This window comes from Pinus tabuliformis, chromosome 6 (assembly GCF_031772625.1).
Source record: "Pinus tabuliformis cultivar Carrire ecotype Pingquan chromosome 6, CPIR1, whole genome shotgun sequence".
In the NCBI taxonomy this organism is placed as follows: domain Eukaryota; kingdom Viridiplantae; phylum Streptophyta; class Pinopsida; order Pinales; family Pinaceae; genus Pinus; species Pinus tabuliformis.
The window spans coordinates 572,976,955-572,995,810 of record NC_142292.1 but is presented as its reverse complement, the minus strand read 5'-3'; the positions used below and the strand labels follow the sequence as shown (position 1 = coordinate 572,995,810).

Sequence of the window (18,856 nt, the reverse complement as noted above, 5' to 3'; positions counted from 1 at the left end):
AAGACTACATAAGTTTGTTGGTTGACCTTGACAATTTGACCATAATCAAAATAAATTCATAACTTCATTTGTACATGTCAAAATCGGATGATCTTTAGATCAATCCTATACCTCTCGGGGAGAGGAATCCAGGAAAAATATCAGTTATCATAAATAAGATGACCCATGTGGAGGTTGGCCCTAGTTGCAATTATAACAATTCAATACAGTGTCGAGGGAGGCACTATTTCAGAGACTCCGTGACATTGGGATTTCCAAGACTCTCTTGGCAACCATCAGAGTTTGTTATCGGATGCCTAAAGATGGCACACGACCTTTCAAATTTCATTTAGAGTACCACTGGTGTTAAGCAGGGATGCCCTCTCTCACCTACCCTCTTCAGGATTTATATCGACAGGTTGGAGTCTTTCCTCCAGGAGCATATATTCAGGTAGGGATTGTTGCCTTCTTCATATCGACTTAGTTTTATTAGCCTCTACCCCTGAGTGCTTGCAGATACAACTAGATGCCCTAGCCAATTTCTGTGACCTTCAACAGTTGAAGGTCAACCAGGTTATGATTTTCAACACATCAAAGAGCTCTCTTACGAACTTGCATTTTTATTTTCGGGAGAAGAGATTGAGATCACTAAATCTTATATTTACCTAGGAGTGCAGTTCATAGGGTCTCGTTTTGGCATGAGATAGACCCTTCAGCCTCCACTCGACAAAGGATATGGCTCTCTTGCCCTCATCAAGAGACAGTTTCACAACATCTCATCCAAATTCCACCTCATGGACGTGATTATTCAACCTACAGTTCTTTATGGCTCCAAGATCTAGGGGCCAAGTCTGGTACAAATGGATTGGGCTCAGACGGAGAGAGTCCAAACCTTGCTTCTCAAATGCATCATACAATGCAAGCGTACAGTTCCACAGCCTATTATCCAGGTAGAGTTTGGGGCCCATCGATTCAACCTTGAGGTCATCTTCCGCCTAGTCTCTTTCCTCCACAAAGTTAGATCTCTCTGAGACTCTACAATGGGGAGAGATCATTACCCCTACCTAGTAGTTTGCTCCTCAAAGGCCCTCACTTCAGATTAGTCAACAGGCCAAGCTCGATGGTGGTTACATGAGGCATCCCAACTCTTCCAGTCTGTGACCATTTCCCTAGAGCGCCTCCCCCATTCAGATTATCTCTTGATGCATCGAGCCATCTTTTGTCGACTAAACAAGAACTGAATCAATCCATTAGAGAGGATATCTATCAATTATACACTCAGGTCACGTGGATTTCACCTCCAACGGGCCTTGGTCCAAAGATGTCTTTCTGTTTGGATCATTTCTTAAGGAAAACTTAAGGAAATCAAAAATTTGTTCGGTTATGGATGTTCCATCCTCACAATCAAACTTTAACTGAGACAAGTGATAGTGATGCTCATCAGGGATTGAACATTGAAAAATGGACAAATCAAATAAACACCCCGGGAGCAAGATTTGGGACGGAGCCATTTATAGATATGAGACTAAACTGCAGGGTCTAAGGGCTCAACTTGTCATCTGGCCCTCCTCCTAGCGCCAATTTGTTGACAGGCCGAAATGTATCGCCAACTACTAGGGGGGGTCTCCCCGGTGTGAAGTCCCAATTAGACCTCACACCGTTTGAGATAGGAGCCCCATCCAGTATGTGGGCCTGACTACCACCATGAAAGTTTTTGCTCTTGGTTGTCAAATGAGAAGGTGTTTGGAGTGGGGACAAGAGCAAAATGCCCAGACAATGAAACAAAATCAACCCAAGATTAACAAATTGCAAAAAGAGGTATAAACAAGTCTCCGCAACAATAAGAAGAGATATGCCATGAGAGGGATCAGTGAGCTAAAACCCAATCAAACATACAATAAACAGGAACATGCCAGAAGTTAATTGCAAAATAGTTCACAATATATCACTAACATGGCAAGAAATAAGTAAACACGGATTCGAAAGCAAAACATACATGTAACCACATTTCCCAGCATGTTTGGCACAGTACCTTATCTAGGCTAGTACCACAGGTTATATGTGTGACCGCATTGTCTGATTGTCTCTGGGGCGATTGTCAAGAACCACATTCCTCTTACTTATGCCTTCTTTAACCAGTCTTAAATGTGTAGGTTGACAATCGTGCCCACATGAATTGTTTTGTCATGAGTTGTTCAAATCGATTGGTGCCAAATTTTTAATGCTTGCATTCTCCCAACTGCACCATTTTTTATGTTGATGGAAACCACACTCGAGTTTGCTAAGACCATTAGAGCGCTTCCAATCAAAACTGCATTCTCTTAATTGGACCTTGGTGTCGAAACTGCACATGTTATGTCTTCTTGTTAATTGATGGACTGGCCTACACATTGTTTGGCTTTTCCCTTTCCCAAACACATTAATGTCCAATAAGGAAAATGTATGCAGGCTTGATGAAGCACACAGGTTCACATAGATGCGTTGCACATTATGCTACAAATTCCTTGTGTTTTAAGAATGTGATCACCATCACATTACCATCATCACATCGTGTCGTTGTTTTAGAGAAACTATGCCTTGAGCTCTCCATATTCCACATACACCTTACGCTTCTTCTTACACAATCTCTTTAGTTTGGTGACCATTACTCATGTATGAAATCTGTTTTTTGTCCATTTCGTGATAAAAGGTAAAACATAGAACTTATTATAGTTAGGTAATGATTTAACAATTCTACAATAGTTTTAAATGATGGTCACAACTTTCACATCTATCATGTTAGGAAATATAAAGGCCGCTGCATAATATATTCACTTTTCTCTTGACTATGCTTCGCCTTTGCTCTGCAAAATTTTGGAATGGGTCTTCATAGTTGAAACTTCAAAATATTTTGCTCTGCGGCTACATCAAACTGAACATAGTCTAGATTCAATTTCCGCATTCAAGCCCACTAGTTGGTAGCAAAACAATAAGCACACAGGTTCACACTGTCGCCATTTAGAAGAGGTAGCGCACTATAGCTACTTCTTTGAGGCCTCATGATGCGATCCTACAACTTGGGAGGGATTGTGACCTATGGGGATTGCATGGTCGCGATTCTCAAACAAGTCGCACTCTTGGTAGCTTGTTGGAGGTCACACAGTCGCGTCTTTGAAAAAATCACTCCCTGGATGCATATCTGAGGAAAATGAATGCGACCATGCGATCAGTGAGGGAGGTTGCACGTTAGGGTACCACGGAGAGGAAAGTTTATAACTATTGTGTTTATACTCATTTTGTGACGACATTGAAAGTTTAATCTTAATCAGTTATTCCGAAAGAACATACTCAATTTTAACATCAAGCACATCGTAAGTTTCACTACAAACACAAGCCCCATTTCACCATAAAAACTAGTTCCATTGCCAAATTGGTGGCATAAATTCTATCTCATCCTTTAGCGTCTAATATTTCTTTCTGGATAAAGAGTTTTTATCCCCATGATCAACCCCAACCTAGAAGTACTTGTTGTCAAGGCAACCAATAGTATAATTTGCCTATGTGCAATACAAAGCTATCTGAAGGCCAAAAGATTTCTCATTGATGCAACAAGAATCTTTTTCTTTAACAGTCTCTACAAGGACCTGCTCTACAATGGTTTCAACACATACCACCTCATCCAACCACCTTCACCATAGATGAAGCTAAATTTTTCCAAGTATTTTAGTGTTTCATGTCCACTCAAACATTATAGCAATCCAAACTCTCTAGTTATGCTTAGCCACCAATTTTATCCTACCAGATTAGAACACCAACTTCAGTCGAGTTTCACCTCCATAGTTAGCTTGAAATCTTGATAAACATTGCCCCAGCCCAGTGCACAATATGGCATGCTAGATTATAATTGTCTAGCATAACCCCACTTTTCTTAACAAAATTTAACCTGTGGCAATAATTCCTACACACATTCACCTTTACATGTGTTGCCAGGATTAGCATTTGCAAGAACAAAGCCCCTCCCAAGACCTAGTTGAATGATTACCACCTACTAGTGTACACTGTAGACAACATGCCAATCCATTTTAATTTCAACTATCACCAATATGAGCACTAGCATGGACGCTTGGCGATACTCACAGTACCATATGAGCATCAATGTTGACCACCAAGTTTCCATATTTCATCTTTATAGAGTAACAACAGCGTAACATCCATCACAGGCATGTAGGGTAACTACACTCAACTTCTAGCCCAATGTGAAGAGTAACTATGCCCTTCTTCCAACCATGCATGTAAAATAATTACCTTGGCTACCAACCAATGCATGTAAAGTAATCACACTCAGGTTCCTACCCTAACATGGAGAGTAACCCACTCAATTTCCATCACACGCATGTAAAGTAATCACACCCGAATTCCAATTCACACATCCAAAATAATCATACTCAGCATCCAACTAACACATGCAAGAGCACCTGCATCCAGCTTCAAGCATGCATTCACACTAGAATGACCACAACCATTCCCTAAAAACTATTCATAGCCCTTAGCATGCACCACTTCAATGATCTAATGGAAAACCCCATATGCTATGCATAGTAGTAAACTCTCCTCCATATTTAGCCATATCATTCACCGACACAAACTCAAAGGCCACATCAACATGCTGCCTCTTCAACTTGCATGCATGGAATACAATTGTCAACGCTTCAAGGTCTTTTTCGTGCCTTAATGACTAAGCTGAGCCAAGGGCAGCATCCATAATACATACTGCCATGAAAAAATCTGGGCCTGAGTTGGCATCCATACCTATCAAGAGCATATTTCTGTGTTGATGAGACCCAGTGCTATTTCTGTTCTGTCCATATTTTATATCTGCCATTCAGACTGTGGAATTTGCAGGTATCATGTGTTGCTCCAGACTATATAGTTGCTGCATTCCTTCTCTTGTGCTAACTTTTGCAGCAACAATTATTGAAAACCTGCTGCACTACAAATGCTGAATTTATTGTTGTAGACCAAGCTATATTTGCTCTGTTAATTCAGTAAGAACAGATCAGAGTTTTAAAAATACAATCATGACACTGGTATCAGGATTCAGAGCATTTCCTTGGCCTCATGGCCAGATACCAGCAAAGGTGGCAAACTTGTCTAGATGCAGAGAATCAAGAGGAGAGGTTAACAATTTGTCATCCCTCATTGACAATTATCCAGGCTTATGAGAATCTTATAACAGGGAATCTCCTGAAGAAAATTTATTATAATATGTTCAACTACAAGAAGCTTAGAGAACATGGGTCACAAGGTGGTTGTTGTTGTTATGTTTATAACACTGGCTTCTTAAATGAAACATATTTTAAAATTGCATGTGGATAAGCAATTGTCATACTACCATCCATTCCAGGAAGTAATATTCATTCAAAAAACAGTCAGTTATTCATGACAAAATATCTTTAGTCATGCATTCACACATGCCTTTATGATCATTTGTCAGATTCTCGAAGGTGTTTTGATATAACAGAAGTGAATCAGGCTACAAACCATGTAGGAAGGAAAATATATTCTTTAGATAATATGGGAATCTCTAAGACGGGAAGCTTGGAGAAGCATAGTCATCATCCAGATGAGTAAAATAAAAGTGAAGAGATCATTATAATAACCAGAAATTTGTGGGTAGACAAATCCAAATTTACACTGTTGAGGTAGTGCAGTTGATAATCAGCTGACAGCTCTCTTCACATCTATGCATGCAGTGGACTCTCTAACGTTGGTTAGTTCTATCAGAAATTGTTGGATCTACTAGATTTGGCCCTGTCAGCTGATACAGCCAATACAATAAGGGTGAGAGAGTCAATAGGTTCTGGTGGCGAAACCATGGCTCCGGCGTCACAATTGGCAACTCTGATTATAAATAACATAACTGGAAGCTATAGGGAAGGGGCCAACAAACACAAGGGAATATTCTTCCACAGGTCCGCTGTGACAGAAAATGACCTTGGGAGACTATAAAGAGCATTCAGGATACTTTCTGAAGCTCAGAAACTGTTGGACTACTCAGAAATTTGAAAGATGAGAATGAGTTACATTTCACTGATATGATACACATTTAAATACGATGTTCTGACCATTGGATTCATCTTTCAAGGTCTTTTAGATTCCTGATGACAGTTCATATTCCACACCATAACCCTAACGGATTAGGTGTCTAACAGAAACAACTAAGAGTTTCAAATAACCAGACAAGATGGCTTACAATAAGTCTAAAAATTTGGACCTAGTCAGTCTCTCTTATTGCCCAAGTCTGTAGTTACCACCGTAATTCAAAGCCCTATAACTTTAAGAAACAGAAGTGACAGAACTGCTCCATACTGGGGATGACAGAAAGCAGTTTGATGCCCAACTTGCACAACTGGATTTGAAGACTGTGACAAAGCCTTGGGCATCAAATAGAAATGGAAGTTTGAAGACAAGTTTCATGGACCATTACGGAAAGAACAAAGAAATACTTATTCATAATTTGCATGCATGTCCTCACATATTTGATCATTCACCTACACTGGGTGGCTATGGAAAAAAATTGTGATTCAGGTCAAACCAAGGTAAGGACTCTGCAGGAGTATTCCTCTTATCTAGGAGTGCAGAGGGTTCACCTCTATACATGGATGAAAATCATGATTCGGGTAAAAGACAGGTAAGGTCTATTGATGCAAACAAGTGGGATGGCGCTCAAGTAGGTTATACAATGAGTTTTGAATGGAAAGAACAATTAGAAAAAAACAACAGCTCATATAACCAGTTGCCATCTATAAGTAAAATATACACATTTTGAAATGTACAGCTCCTACTGTGCAGTATAGGATCCAAGTTATAAACACTTTGCTTTGCATTATAATATCAGAAGGCAATTTGATCTAGAAGTAACAACTCTTCAAAAGCAAAACTTAGACATTAGCACCCAGAAAATATTATTATGCCTTCAGAACTTACCATCAGGCTCTCCGCATAGAATTTATCACAATCCAGACAGTAATGATCATAAACAATAAAGCTTGACAATTAGGTCTGCTGCCCAAGTTTTCCTGAAACATTGGCACCTTGATAATTTCTTATAATGCAGTATATGATGCCTCTGATATTAGGTCTGGCACCAGGGACCACCAGTGGACCTGACCAATATCTGATTAGGTCCAACAATAACACCGCTGCACTCTTCAAGCCGAGAATAGAGTCCCAATAATGCACAATTACAACAGTAATGAAGTATACATATATCGATGAAAGCCCAGAAGTACCACGTTTCAAATAAAGATAAGCCATATGTTGCCGGACTAAAAGCGATATTAGAGCAAAAAAACTCCCGTTGATAAGCAATAATCGTTTTGAGAAGAGATGTGTATTGATGTCAAATTCACATGTGTAGAAGCCCAACTATCTCGGATAAGGATGCATGATGAGGCAAATCTGGAATATGAATATCTGGATAGAGCCTAAAGATAACCAGAAAAGAAGAATTTAAAAGACAGATAAGACAGTTTCTTAGCACAGCCAAACAGCATTATGTTTCATTTCATTAGCAACAAGAAAATTGAAATGAGGAAAATAAAATGATTCCCAAGTCAACATAGAAACCAATAACAAAATAACATTAAGGAGGCTCAGAAACAACCTTTACTGCAATAATAGTGCCATAAATCTCAAAGGCCCTTTGAATGGAATCTTCAGTAGAATCATATGGAAGGCCACCAACATATACTGAATTTTCATCATCAACCGTCATCTTTCTAATACTTTGGATGCTTGATAACCGGTTTTTCACTTCAAACTTGAAACATCGAAGAACTTAAAGAAGACCAAACACTGGACATCCTTGAATTTTCAGCATCAAAGGTGCAAGAATGCCTTCTTATGAAATAGGAAGTAAAGGAATTGAACTTGTGATATTTTTCTTGAAAAGGAAGTGATAAAGTTCCCAAAATGTTAATAGGCCATTTGTATTTGTTGGTCCTGCTGAAATTAGTCACAACATCTAAAACAAGCCAACAATATGGTGATAGACCCCTTTCTCAAGGTCATCCTCCAATTGATATCAAGGTTCTGCAACCCAAGCTTTCATGCAGACAATCACAGTATCTGCACACAGTACAAACAAAATATCAGTTAACTGTGATAAACATATTCTCGTCGTCAAAATAACAATATATTAAGCTCCCCAGAGATGACCAAGTTGGCCGTTAATGAATTTAATAACATTTGGAATTATGGCCTGTGCTGTTTGCTTGACACAGAATTTGCAATCTTGAACATTGACCTATACTGCCAACTCTTAAATCACTAAACAAAATACACACTATCACTTACAAAAGCAATAGGAATATGAAGGATGACATGTGAAAAATAATACAGATGTGGAAAAAATTCAATGCTTTGTATTGTATTTACAGGAAAAGGGAACCAGACCTACACTGCAAAACTACCACACTTAAACTCCAAAAGCCAAAAAACTGAGAAAACACCTTTAGTATTCAAAATGATAGTTTTCTGCAATTTCACCATGCTTGCAGTCATCCAAGACATCTTCATTAACATGGAGTCACCTTTTCATGAAATGTTTATTTTTCCCTAGTTTTTCCCAAGCCAATTTCAACATGGTCACTATGTTCATTTCACTTAATTGTCTGTTTGGATTGTATTCTGATATGAACAAAATACCAGCAATGCAAGAAGATACTCACACACAGTCTCCAATAAAATACAAAAAAGTGAGTGACTGATCAATTTAGAATAAATCGGCTAAAAGACAGAAGGATAGAATGCCCAAGTGTACTAAAGTACAAATATAATCACATTCCCACATGTTCACTAGACTCTCACCACATTCACCATGTTTAAACTACTGTATTTTTGTGGTTGATTATGTTGATTTCTTTATTTCTCATCATTCCCACCTTGGACTGTGGTCTTATCAGAAGCTTTTCATCTTGCATTCCAAAACTGTTTCGTGGTTTTGGCAACACAGTGAAACATCAATTTACGAAAGATTCTTAGTCAAGAGCGAAACATAATTATGTTACTTGAAATCCTGCCATATATCGCAACACTCTGTTACATACCAGATATCGACACTTTCCATTGTTCACGAATAAAGTTAAATTAACATTTTAATAAAAAATACAGAGAATGCAAAATATTTGGTTGTTATAAATTTGACTCAAGGGCCACTTTACACTGTGCAGAGCTCAATAAAGGGCTATTTCATCATAAATACCAAGTTCGAATTCAAATTTGGTATCCTGCAGAAAAATTTGGATGAAAACCTTTAGGTTCAGGAAAAATATGGGAATATATATCTTTAATACTCGGAAAAAGGCAGCAGTTTCCTTCTTAAATACTACTTAATATATGTTTACATGTTCCCAGATTTTGCTGCAGAGAACAATGCTCTTCCCTGGAAAACATAACAGAACAAAACCATATATTTTTCATATAAGCCAAATCATTGAATAATGGAATGATAATGTTCTCAGAAAGCCAAATTAAAGCTGAGATGATGCAGCGGCCGAAGACAAGAGCAAACTGCACTGCAGTCAATGTATTATGATTTGTTATACTAAACTGAGTGTGAAACTCTGATCTCCTAGATTTGGCAAAACTTGGTAACTATGATTCACCTAGAAACGATTAAACTGATCTATAGTCGTTTCTTCGTTTACTTCATTCCGCATTCTGTTAGATATTTTCATTGGGTTTAAAGTCAACCAACTTGGATTTGAAGTTGCACCGTTTGACAGTATCCTGAAGAACCTTGGGATGTCCTTCAAGAAAAACGACACTTTACTCTGGCATATTATGAAAAAAAAGGATAAATTTATTGTTGGCCAGGACAAAGGTCCATCTACAGATATATAAATCTAAATCAAATTAGATATTTCGTATCTCCTTAAAAAAAGTGCAGCCAATGGGGCTTTATTTAGTTCGATGGTGAGGATGATGACTTGTTACCTGTTAAATTTGGACAACTAGGTCCAAACTCCATGTTCTGATGCTCAGATTAAGAGGCTAATATTTTTGTTGGATTCCTCTTTCTGAGAGGTGTAAAATCCATATAAAAATAGTCTTAATCCGATGAGCAGAACTTATATTTTGAATTTATTATTCTTAATAAATTATATGTGCAAAGGTCAGCCAGTTTTGTAATGTAGGCTCACATGCCCAATAGATGTGTCACACACCCTCATTGATGGATATATATATACAGGAAAAGTTGGAGAGAATTTGATCACAAAACAACTCACATCTTCCTCTCTCATCCTAAAAAGTACGAGCTACCTGGAGGACGAATTTCAGCCACACGTGGGAAGGACGAAGAGGATTTTTCTGCTGCTAGGGTTTCTGCTGCTAGGGTTTCGCAGAAGTTTGACCAGCGTTGACTTTGGTCAACGCTTGGTCCAAACAAGCTGAAAACTTGTGGGAGGTTCGATTTTTGAAGGCCATACTACCTGGCACAAAAATCGAGGTCAAAGGGTTGACCGTTTTGCTGCTGCGTTGACTTTTAGCTTGCTGCCCCTGCGTTGACTTTTCAGGACAGCGTTGACTTTTGTAGAACTGACTTGGGTTGACTCATCTACTGGTTGGAGGGTTGTTGTGACACATGCTGGGCTGGCTGACCAAAGGAGACTTTGCTGGTTGAAGCATCCTGTTGACCGCCGAAACAAACACATACATTTTTCTTGTTTTTGATTTGTCTTCTGTAAGATCTGCTTATATGTTCTATCTGCATTTTGCTTATCTACTTGTATGATTGCTGTGAGAAAAGTGAAATTGCTCTTAGCATAGAACATCTACAAAACTTTACATGGAATCGGAGCTGAGGTGAAGACAAACTCTATCTATAGCAATCATCATCAAAGGAAATGGATTCCTCTAAGCTTGAATTCAGGGAGAATGACAAGCTGACTGGAAGTGATGACTTCCATGCCTGGAAGATGTTATTAGATCTCAAATTAGAAGATCATGATCTCCTAGATCATGTGACAGGGAAGATTCAAGAACCTCCATCAAATGCCTCTGCTGCTGTTAAACACAAGTATAAGAAGGGAGAAATCAGAGCAAAACTGCTGATCAGGGAATCCATAAATAAGAGTTTGGTTGCCTACATATCTGAACTAGGCACATCCAAGGAGATGTATGACAAACTGATACTTATGTTCCGAGTAAACAATGTGAACCAAGTGCTATTCCTCAAGAACAAGTTGAAGAATATGAAGAAGGGCCGAGACGAGTCTATTCAAACTTTCTTTATGAAGTTGACCGAAACCAGGAACAATCTGCTAGCTATTGGGGAGACAATAGCTGATCGTGAGATGGTTCTCACCGCACTTGGAGGACTTCCATATGAATGGCAAGTATTCACAACTACCATTCTCAACAATAATACCATCCCTAACTTTGATGAGCTTCTGTCTAGATGTATGCAAGAAGAAACAAGGATGAAGGAATTTGATAATGAAAGAAATGCTGCCTATGTTGCTCATTCCCGAAAGAAGAACTCTGGTGGTTCCAAGGACAAAGGAAGGACTAAGACTCAAAAGAAGAAGGGTAAATGTTTCACCTGCCATAGGACTGGACACTATGCTAGAGAATGCCCCTTCCAGAAGAATTCTCCCGATAGTGACGACAACAACAACAACCGAAGGAATGGGAATCAAAGAAATGACAAATCCAAAGGAAAGAGGAAGGCTCACTTTGAAGGAAACCATCCACCTTCTAAAAGGACCAGAAATACCAGGTATGAGGAGTCTAATGTTGTTGATAAAAGAAATGAGTATATTCTAATATCTGCTCTCTCAGCTGCATCTCCGCCCGACACTATGGATGTCTGGCTAATCGATAGTGGTGCCTCAAGACACATCACCGGATTCAAGGAAGCACTTTCTGACATGGTTGAAAGGGATACTAATCTAGAAATTACCCTTGGGGATAATGCCACTTATCCTGTGAAAGGGACCGGGACTGTGACCCTCCACTTGTCTCAAGGACAAGTCCTCCATCTACAAGATGTACTCTATGTACCCAAATTGAAGAAGAACCTTGTGTCTGTATCTGCCATGGAAGACAAAGGATTCAATGTAACTTTCTCTGATGGAAAGGTACTCATGTGGAAGAAGAGCTTCAAGGAAGCTATCTCAATTGGTTTTAGAGTTGGTACACTCTACCAAGTTGGAGGGAGTCCGTTGGGAGCTATGACTTGTGATACTATCCGTCAAACCGAACTATGGCACCGAAGATTTGGACACCTTCATTACAAGGCTCTTCCCGAAGCAAGGAAGGTGGTGACAGGATGCCTGATTTTGGAAATAATCATAAAGGTGTATGTAAGGGCTGTGCTGAAGGAAAACATACAAGGGGACCTTTCCCCTCAAGTGTCACAAAGACATCTGAGATATTGCAACTGGTCCATTCTGATCTTTCGGTATGTTGCCTGTAACATCCCTGGGGGATGTTCTTACCATATGACATTTACTGATGACTTCTCTCGCAAAACCTGGATATACTTCTTGAAGAAGAAGGATGAGGCTTTCATGTGGTTCCGTACCTTCAAAGCCTTGGTGGAAAATATGACCGGAAAGAAGATCAAGATTTTGAGCACTGACAATGGCACTGAATATGAGTCAAATGAGTTCAAAGACTTTTGCAGAGAAGCTGGCATTAAGAGGGAGACTACCACTGCATATACTCCTGAGCAGAATGGTGTTGCTGAACGCAAGAATAGGACTATTGTGGAAGCTGCCCGTGCCATGCTATGTGACCAGGGTCTTCCAAAGTTTCTGTGGGGAGAAGCTGCAAATACTGTTGTGTACATTCAAAACCGATGCCCTCATTCCGCTTTGGACTCCAAAACTCCCGAAGAGGTTTTCTCTGGTAAGAAACCTGATGTCTCACATTTTAGAATTTTTGGATGTCCTGTCTATTTTCATGTGCTGAAAGAAAAGAGAAGTAAGCTGGACGCTACTAGGAAGAAAGGAATGTTTGTGGGCTACAGTGAGACTTCTAAGGCATATAGAGTCTATGTACCTGGTCAAAGGGAAGTAGAGATAAGCCATGATGTCACTTTTGACGAAGATGCTTCCCTGAAGAAAGTAGTAGATCTTCCTAGATCTGAAGAAAACCATGAAGAAAGACCTGGAAATCTGGAAGAACCCCAGGATGAGACTATGCCTGATGTTGAAGAGCCAATGGACCCTATTGATCCTTCCCTTCTCTAGGAAAGAGGCCATCATGGCTCAGGGACACCCTCGAAGATGCTGAGGGTCATGCTGCCCCAAGGGGAACATTCCGAGAAAGCAAGAAGCCGTGTAGATACCAAGGGTATCTAGCTGCCATGAGTACTATTATACAATCTGAACCTGGATCTTTTGAAGAAGACATCAAGCATCAAGTCTGGAAGGATGCTATGCATGAAGAATATGAGGCTATTATGAAGAATGATGTCTGGGATGTGGTCCCGAGACCGAAGGACAAATCTGTTGTCACCGCTAAATGGCTCTACAAGATTAAACATGGATCTGATGGGAGTGCTGAAAAGTTTAAGGCAAGATTTGTTGCCCGTGGCTTCTCTCAAAAGGAAGGAATTGACTATGACGATATATTTGCACCTGTGGCTCGATATACCACCATCCGATCCATCATAGCCCTTGCTGCTACGCAAGGATGGAGTCTTCATCAGATGGATGTCAAGACTGCTTTTCTGCATGGTGCAATAAAGGAAGAGGTGTATGTAGAACAACCTCTGGGATTTGAAGTTCAAGATCGAGACACTTATGTCTGCAGGTTGAAGAAAGCCCTCTATAGGTTAAAGCAAGCACCCAGAGCTTGGTATGAGAGGATGGATAGTTACTTGATGAAGCTGGGCTTCACTCGAAGCAATGCTGATCCAAACCTTTACTTTAAGGTTGAGGAAGGAAAGCCTCTCATTCTAGTGCTGTATGTGGACGACCTCCTCCTGACAGGTGATGACCCTCTCATTCATCAATGTAAGAGGGAGCTTGCTGCTGAGTTCGAGATGAAAGACCTAGGACTGATGCACTATTTCCTAGGCCTGGAGGTCTGGCAGAGACCTGGAGAGATTTTCCTTTCTCAAGGAAAGTATATTGTGAAGCTTCTGGAAAGATTTGGGATGGTGGACTGTAAGTCCGTGTCGACACCAATGGAACTCAACTTTAAGAAGTTGAGTGGCAGCGCTGCAGGGCCTATCTTGGCCAATCCTACTGAGTATCGTCAACTCATAGGAGCTTTGATGTTCTTAGTGAACACCCGTCCAGACATATGTTTTGCAGTGAATACTTTGAGTCAACAGATGGTTGAGCCTCATCATTTTCACTGGGTTGGTGCCAAGAATCTTTTGAGATATCTTCGGGGCACGATAAACCATGGGCTGAGATACACTGCCGGGAGTGTGATACTCGGGGATATACTGATGCCGATTGGGCTGGCAGTGTGGTGGATCGTAAGAGCACATCTGGATGCTGTTTCAATCTTGGTTCTGCTTCGATCTCATGGATGAGCAGGAAGCAGAAGTCGGTGGCTTTGAGCACCGCGGAGGCCGAATACATTGCTGCTAGTATGGCCTGTTGTGAAGCAGTTTGGTTGAGGAAGCTCTTTAGTGAGCTGTTCCAACATGTGCTAGATACCACTGTAATACTCTGTGATAATCAGAGTGGGATTCGTATGACTGAGAATCCTGTGTTCCACGACCGATCCAAGCATATTGATATCAGGTACCACTTTATCCGGGATATGGTACAGCAAGGCGCCGTAAGGCTCGATCATATAGGAACTGATGAGCAGGCCGCAGATATTCTCACTAAGCCCCTGGGGAAGGTCAAGTTCCTAACCTTCCGTGAGAGTCGTGGAAAGACCCTATGATGTGGGTCCTGTTGGACAATGAGCTCTGGGAGCTCTGGGGGGCTTTGGGGAGAGCTTCTCGGAGCTATAAGCACTCATAATGCTTCTGCCCCACCCTTGTGATTATTGAGCTGGTTCGCCACTCATTTAATCTGTGCCCCGTATGCATCCTACCCATTGAGTTCAGGGCTCATGGGAAGTACCTCTCATTTGGCCAATGAGGTGTGGAAAAGCTAGAGACTATTAGCAAAGACTGATGGACGCATCAGAGATTGCCGTACTCTCTATCTAGGATGGCATGGTCCAACCACTTGATCTGGGATCAAGATTTGTGAGGTCTGGGACCTCTGGACTGATTATGTCAGTCGGGGAATGATGTCTTTGTGACTGACCCACTTCTGTTCTGAAATAAAGAAGCCAGCAAAGCAAGTTTCGGCGGGAGGACTCACGATGTTAATTGCACTAATAGATGGAGTTCTCCCTAGTTGAGAGGGAGTGTTAAATTTGGATAACTAGGTCCAAACTCCATGTTCTGATGCTCAGATTAAGAGGCTAATATTTTTGTTGGATTCCTCTTTCTGAGAGGTGTAAAATCCATATAAAAATAGTCTTAATCCGATGAGCAGAACTTATATTTTGAATTTATTATTCTTAATAAATTATATGTGCAAAGGTCAGCCAGTTTTGTAATGTAGGCTCACATGCCCAACAGATGTGTCACACACCCTCATTGATGGATATATATATACAGGAAAAGTTGGAGAGAATTTGATCACAAAAACAACTCACATCTTCCTCTCTCATCCTAAAAAGTACGAGCTACCTAGAGGACGAATTTCAGCCACACGTGGGAAGGATGAAGAGGATTTTTCTGCTGCTAGGGTTTCGCAAAAGTTTGACCAGCGTTGACTTTGGTCAACGCTTGGTCCAAACAAGCTGAAAACTTGTGGGAGGTTCGATTTTTGAAGGCCATACTACCTGGCACAAAAATCGAGGTCAAAGGGTTGACCATTTTGCTGCTGCGTTGACTTTTCAGGACAGCATTGACTTTTGTAGAACTGACTTGGGTTGACTCATCTACTGGTTGGAGGGTTGTTATGACACATGCTGGGCTGGCTGACCAAAGGAGACTTTGCTGGTTGAAGCATCCTGTTGACCGCCAAAACAAACACATACATTTTTCTTGTTTCTGATTTGTCTTCTGTAAGATCTGCTTATATGTTCTATCTGCATTTTGCTTATCTATTTGTATGATTGCTGTGAGAAAAGTGAAATTGCTCTTAGCATAGAACATCTACAAAACTTTACATTACCTCACCTACAAGGGTACCAATCTAGCACAGGTCATCCCGCTCTTGCTGGGCTGGCCGGCACCAGATGCAGGTCTTGGGCAACTTTAATGGAACATTTAATCGCCTCAACTGGCTGATTCACCGCTACTTTAAACTTAGGCAAAATTTATTTCAATTTGGGCTCTACCTTGTAAAATCACAGTGTGAATGCGTACATGTGTGAACAAGTAGAAAATGAAACTTGGTTAAACTTATCAGCAAGTGGAGAGTTGCCCTAATGATAACCAGACCATATATCTTTGGAAAGAAAACTAGTTCAATCTACTTTGTAGTTTAAAAGAACATAATGATCAGTGCAGACCAAGTCTGATTTCATACGAGTTCTTAGCTGAATTTTGCAACTTGGACAGATATTTTATGCCCTTTAGCACAGACTAAGGGAAATTAAGGTAATTCACTGCCATGCGAGGAAGAGCGATCTGGCAAACTGTGGTTTATTATAAAATTTGAAGGAAAAATAAAGATAAGCATCGTGCACGGCAATGGCATTAATCATCTGGAAAATCTTTAGATAAAGTTTATGGATTTGGCTAAATTTCTCACCATCCGTTGCTCGCTTATTCTGTTCATGCAAATAACAAAGGTGTGAAGGGATACTGCGATGCAAAAAATCAATTCCAATCTAGGGTTTGTGAGAAAACAAGGGGGATTTAGAGAAGAGTAGGGGAAGAACCTCTCCAGATAACCTAGAACATGCTACCGTGCGTATATACTATTACTCTCTGCTGAATTGAAATTGTTACTTACAGAAGTCCTTGGCGCTTCAATGAATTCAAGAATTAATTAAGTTGCAGATGGTTTCAGGTCGGTGAATTGCGGAGTACTTCCTCTATTTGTCCGAATAGGTTCGCGACATCGACCGCTGGATCAGTCCGCTTCTTTCTTCTGTTAAAATCTACAGATCTAGTTATGTTGCTTTTTCATTCGATTGCTGTACATATATATAGAGGGAATAACTGAAAGATGTTACTTTTTAATACAATTGTTTTACAACTAAACGGCATGGCTATGAAGGATGTGTTTGGAACAGGGCTATCATGTCGCTTTATTGTTTTCGGATTTTGCTTTTTTAAATGAAATGGAATTTTAATTTGATGTAAAATTGTGATTTGATTAATTGTAAAAGTATGGTTTGGGATTAATTTTGGGTTTTTGAATTGATTATATTTAGGGCTGGGAAGGTATATTCAATTTTGTGTTGGAATTGGTTTGTGTTTGATTAAAAATTTATGATGCGTATTTATAGTTTAATATTAGGATTTTAATTTTTTTTATTTTTTTAAACGGAAACAGGTAGTGAATATATTAGATAATTGGCTTTATGCCAAAAAGCGGATTACAAAAGGAAAGCCTAATGCCACGAGTCCCACACAACCTTGCAAGGCCGTGTTATTTATGCTTAGCTCATATCTCTTTTTAGTTGCTACTATGTGGTCAATTTCAGAGATTTTCCCAAGTTTGTGGATACATACACACTGATTTAACAATACGCACTAAAACATAACAGCTCTCTAAATTAAGGAATTGGTTTCCATGTTTCCTATCCGCCTCTGAGCAAAGCTCCAGCCGTAAGAAGGGCTCCTTTGTTGGCTTCAATGTCCGCCTCCTTGTTATTAGCTCTCAACCCCTGGTAGAAATTCAATTTCTGAAATGAGTCTCCGAGATCTGTTATTCTGAAAATCAGTCTTGCAAGCCTTATTTTTCATTATTATTGAAATTTATTTACTTGTAAAGTCATTGGTTGATGTTTTATTATGGATTGTTTAGTAATTTCTATTTTTATTAATTACTTTTATTTTTAGTTTTATTTCTTTTTTATTTAATTTTTTTCTTTTTCTTTTTCTTTTTCTATTATTTCTATTTTCATGAATTATAGTTTTTCACAATATTTTCAATTTAAGTTGCCTTGTTATTATATTAAAAACATATTTGAATAAATTTAATTATAGACAATTATAATATTTGTTTTTGTGATGAAATTGTCTTTGTTATTTTTTGTTTCATTAAGTTATATTTAAGCTAAGCTGAAGGTACTGGCTACTATGTAGCCCTTGTTTAAATATTTAAAAGTGTTATTATTGATATTTTAGCAATTTTTATTTTGTGCTGATTGATGTTCTTTATATTTAATACTAACATGTTTTTGTAATCATTGTTATGTGTAACAAAATCTCAATATTGAGATATGTATGGAAATGGTGTGGGTATGAAAGATGTATTTTGGTAATGTTATTATGTGGAATAAAATCTCGATATTGAAATAGCATAGGAAAAAAAAAATTAGTCATACGTGTTATTTTAAAACAAAAATTGTATGTGCAAAATATATATATATATATATAGAGAGAGAGAGAGAGAGAAGTGGGGAGGAAGTTGAGGAAGTTAGCATTGACTTGTTGTAACTCTAGACATGATATTGAAATTGTGTACTTGAAAACAAGCATGCTTTCAAATCAACAAAGTTTTTGATACAAGTGATGTCTTAAAATCCATTTTTGCCTTATGGTTGTTATATATGTCTAGAATGAGGGAGAATGATACATGTCAACTTGGAACTTGCACCCCCAAAACCATATTCTAAGCAACAAAGCTTTTGATGTAGGTAACATCAAATACACAACAACCATAAGCCAAAGACAACGCAC

At 39.3% G+C, this 18,856-nt stretch overlaps 1 protein-coding gene across 4 annotated transcripts in view; it reads right to left on the bottom strand.

Moving 5' to 3' along the window:
- The window catches only part of LOC149259810 (RNA-binding (RRM/RBD/RNP motifs) family protein), an 87,119-nt gene extending 69,896 nt beyond the window's left edge, over positions 1 to 17,223 (bottom strand). The window contains exons 1-3 of one of the 4 annotated variants that reach the window (XM_089419176.1): positions 16,959 to 17,223; positions 7,625 to 8,088; positions 6,946 to 7,445 (exon numbers count right to left, since the gene is read on the bottom strand). In XM_089419176.1, coding sequence (XP_089275302.1) covers positions 6,946 to 6,948 — 3 coding nt within the window. In that variant the 5' untranslated portion in view covers positions 6,949 to 7,445; positions 7,625 to 8,088; positions 16,959 to 17,223. The remainder of the gene's footprint in view (positions 1 to 6,945; positions 7,446 to 7,624; positions 8,089 to 16,958) is intronic. The other 3 variants (XM_089419185.1, XM_089419160.1, XM_089419168.1) reach the window with 3 other exon arrangements.
- Positions 17,224 to 18,856: the final 1,633 nt, after the last annotated feature.